The 3,965-nt window shown below is 47.6% G+C and overlaps 1 protein-coding gene across 3 annotated transcripts; it reads left to right on the top strand.

Moving 5' to 3' along the window:
* Nucleotides 1-301: 301 nt before the first annotated feature.
* LOC144709817 (uncharacterized) lies at nucleotides 302-2,423 on the top strand. 3 transcript variants are annotated; one of them, XM_078583462.1, is made up of 2 exons: nucleotides 302-1,226; nucleotides 2,018-2,423. In XM_078583462.1, exons 1-2 carry the CDS (start codon nucleotides 356-358, stop codon nucleotides 2,203-2,205), a joined length of 1,059 nt encoding a protein of 352 aa, XP_078439588.1. In that variant the 5' UTR covers nucleotides 302-355; the 3' UTR covers nucleotides 2,206-2,423. The 3 variants fall into 3 exon arrangements, with proteins under 3 accessions (XP_078439588.1, XP_078439589.1, XP_078439587.1); XM_078583463.1 differs by having other exon boundaries at nucleotides 303-1,226; nucleotides 2,029-2,423; XM_078583461.1 differs by lacking the exon at nucleotides 2,018-2,423 and having other exon boundaries at nucleotides 313-1,933.
* The last annotated feature ends 1,542 nt before the right edge of the window (nucleotides 2,424-3,965 follow it).

Below are 3,965 nucleotides of genomic sequence, written 5' to 3'. Positions count from 1 at the left end.
ATAATAATAATAATTCAAACTTCAAAAAAGCGCCGCTTCTCCAAGCGACAAGCCACATGCGCGACAGAGCGTTAAAGCCCAAATCGGACGGCCATTACTACACCCTCGCACGTACCCGTGCGAAATCCCCAATCCAACGGCCCAGATGCTTCCACGATGCCCTCAGGAACCTCCCACGTGAGGCGCCTGCCAGAGAAATGAATATCTCCCACATGCACGTTAGATTCGAATTCCGGAGTTTTCCACAATTAATCATAACCCAGGGTTTAACTAAAACCCCCTCCGCCACTACAAATATCAGGCGCCGGTAGAGAGGTTTAAGCAGTTCTTTATTTTTCTTCTTGCATTGTCGGCCATGGCCATGGCGAGTCTTGTTCCTCTCGTCGTCGTCCTCTTCCTCTCCGCCGGATCGCCATCGCCGATCGAGAGCTGCGCGACGGGCGATCTTCAATCTCTGCTCGAATTCAAATCCTCGCTGAGAGATTCAAACGCCGGCGTGTTGTCGACATGGACGGGATCGGATTGCTGCTCGAAGTGGTACGGCGTGAGCTGCAACGCGGCCACCGGCCGCGTCGAAGGCGTCAATCTCCACGGCGCGGCGGCAGATTTGGGGATTTCCGAGGTCTCTCCGGCGCAGAGAACGATCTCCGGCGAGATCTCCCCCGCGATCTGCCGATTAGACATGCTCAGCACCTTCGTCCTCGCCTACTGGCGCAACATCAGCGGCTCGATCCCTCCCTGCCTGACCTCCCTCGCCAAGCTCCGCATCCTCGACCTCGTCGGCAACCAGATCGCCGGCCGGATCCCGCCCGATCTCGGCCGGCTCTCCCGCCTCACCGTCATCGCCCTCGCGGACAACCAGATCTCCGGCCAGATCCCGCCGTCGATTTCAAAACTCGCGGCTCTGATGCATCTAGACCTCAGCAACAACCGCATCACCGGCTCGATCCCTGCTTCGATCGGCGATCTGAAGATGCTCAGCCGCGCGTTGCTCGGCGGAAACCAGATCTCGGGATCGATCCCGCCGTCGATCGGCTACATGGATCGGCTCTCCGATCTCGATCTCTCCGGCAACCGCGTCTCCGGCCAGATCCCGACCACGCTGGGGAAGACGCGCGTGCTCTCCTCTCTGTACCTGGACGGGAACTCGCTCTCCGGCTTTCTCCCTTCGACCTTGCTCGGCAGCCACGTCAGCATCCTCAACCTCAGCCGGAACCTTCTAGAAGGTACGATCCCCGACGCCTTCGTCCCGCAGTCGTACTACACGCTTCTAGATCTTTCCTTCAACCGTTTTACCGGCCCCGTGCCGAGGTCGTTGGGCTCGGCCGCGTTCGTCGGCCACCTCGACCTCAGTAACAACCGGCTCTGCGGGCAGATCCCCGCCGGGAAGCCCTTCGACCGCCTCCAGTCCTCCTCCTTCGCCAATAACCAGTGTCTCTGCGGAGGCCCTCTACCCAAGTGCCGAGGTAGATGACGACTCCCTGACCGTCCGATCCTCATCCGACGGTCTCCATCTCCCTCCTCGTTTTCCCGCGGCTTTTTTTTTAAAAAAAAAGTTTATCCCGGATGAGGAAGAAAGTTCGTTCTGCTACCGGGCCAAAGTGGGTTCGGTTTAATGAATTCTTGTTTAAATATGGATTGGGAGTTTGGGACCCCCACAACACCGAAGAAGATTAACGGTTGAGATTTCGCCTAAAACTTTGGTTCCTATCAACCCCGTCCGCGAGATTGGACGATAACTGGGATGGAGATTGGACGATAACAGACGGGATTTCTTATCGTCGTACGAAAAAATCATCCCGTCTGGAGGTCTCGGAAGATGGACGGCAAAGGATCTTGCCATGTGGCATCGCTTAATCAATTCCTTGACATTTTGCATCAAAGTCCCTGCTTTTTTTCATGCGCGCAAACTGACGTCGCTCAAAAGTAATTCTACATATGTTCCTCTGTGTTCTCTCTCCTCCATATTTCCCTAAAAAAACATAAAATTTTAAAACGTGATTTTTTCTTGTCGGAGACGAGGGACAGGACAGTTTTTCTCCGGACGGAATGAAACTCGCAATGTCGGGACACAGACTATTTTTTTCTTCAATGGACAAATCCCTGGACGCAACGGCTTGGACGGCACGATCTTCCTCCCGTCCTGTCCATCGTCCACGTCTCGCACGCTCCATAACTATAGTTGGATGGATGGATGAGGATTGAGCGCGGACAGGGTCAGTCTCGGCCTGCAAGGCTGTTTGCACTTTGTCATCGTCACCATTCTGTCGTTAGCATGATGGAGCGGCTGAGTGAATAGAGGGTAGGGACAGTGGATTGAATGATGGCACAGTGATTCCTCTGCATTTTCGTCTCAAGCATCATCTCTGTGCATTTTATCATTTTCACCATTCTGTCATTAGCAAGCGTGTGTGTTTTGCTGCTGTTGGCTACTCTGCGACATCCGTCATCCATCTGATCACTAACAAACCATACGTCGGATTAAGGGCAGAGTGATCTTTTGATGGAGGGATGAAATAGTTGTTGAGTCTAACGATGATTGGAATTTTTTTTCCTTTTTCGTTTTTTTTAATTATCTAGGGATGGGAAATTCCTTGTTCAGTGTCGAACGAATGCTGTTTGTTGATGAATGAATGCATTATTTGCATTTGTGTTCATTTCATTCATGTTCATTCGCCACCGTTTGGCAAGCCGACTACATTTTGAAAAGGCCTGTATTATTAAAGAGAGAGAGAGTGAGGGAGGGAGTGGAGGGTGGCACAAGGACGAGAGAGAGGGTCTATAAGAGAGGGGGGAAGGGAAGAAGGGGGGTGGGGCACGGGGGCCGTTTAGACTTATACAATAAAATGTATAAGTACCATTAATCACTAAATATAAAATATAGAGCAAGCAAGGGGTCGAACCACAGGGAGGCAGCAAGCAAGAACTTTTAGTCAATTTATAACAAATGAATTCAGGAATGAATTAATTTTGTAATTAATAAACCTTAACTATACGTAATAATGTATTTAATTAATCAAAATTAAGCACAAACTAAATTTTGATTTTAAATACTTTCGGTGAAAACACTCAAGATAGGATAATTTTAATCATAAGCTCAGATTAATTCCGATAATTAATTTCCCAATTGGAAATTTCTATGAATTAAAACTGGGAATTTAATAATCAAGAAAGGGATTTTGAAATTGGAGTTCAAGATAGATGAATTTATCGATGAAATTTTGTATTTAGGGTTTTTATATATTGAATTAAATTTCCAAACAATTCACTTTGAAATCTAGAGAGAGAAAATGGACGAATTCACCTAGAGAGAGAAAGTGAAGAATTTGGGGAAAATGTGAAATCTGACCCTAAATTAAAAATCTAAAACTGTAGAATTGTGCCAAATCTATTTAAAACTAAATATTAACAATCATATCTCGAATCAGACTTAAAATGCAATGCTGATTTCATCAAAAACAATTTCTAGGGCATGTACATTTCGCCCATGCCTCGGCATTTTAGAATCCATTAAGCAGAAGTTTGAAATACAAATCAGAAACTTACAACTTCGAATGCAAGATTAAGATCTATCGACTTCCAAAGCAACTCCTGTGTCCTTCCTGGCCAAATCCTTGGGGAGAGCTGCAAAAAGTGAATTTCGCCTTTTCCACACTCTATTTAAAGATCCAACCATAGAGATTGTAGAGGAAGAAAAGACAAACATGCCCTCAAAGTTTCAGCCTAACCGAATGGCTAGATCTCAAGATATCGCCGTTTTAGTGAGGGTTAATCCTAGCCGTTTGATTAATTTATCTATCCTCCAATGAGTTAGGAAATGGCGCTTCCTGATTGGCTGCCACATTTTTTCCTTGTTTTCCCCCTTCTTGGATCGCAATCTGACACGTTGTTGTCTACGTCCGCCGCACACAATTATTGGAGAATGATCGCTCTCTTTAAATGGCTAAGAGGACGCCACGTCGCCT

Source organism: Wolffia australiana, chromosome 11 (genome assembly GCF_029677425.1).
Source record: "Wolffia australiana isolate 7733 chromosome 11, ASM2967742v1".
Classification (NCBI taxonomy): Eukaryota; Viridiplantae; Streptophyta; class Magnoliopsida; order Alismatales; family Araceae; genus Wolffia; species Wolffia australiana.
Note: the sequence above shows the minus strand (reverse complement) of the source record. Positions and strands in the feature narration are given on the sequence as shown.

Bases quoted from the DNA above. Each gene is read 5' to 3' on its own strand.
- LOC144709817 (XM_078583461.1), top strand. From the start codon at position 356: ATGGCCATGGCGAGTCTTGTTCCTCTCGTCGTCGTCCTCTTCCTCTCC.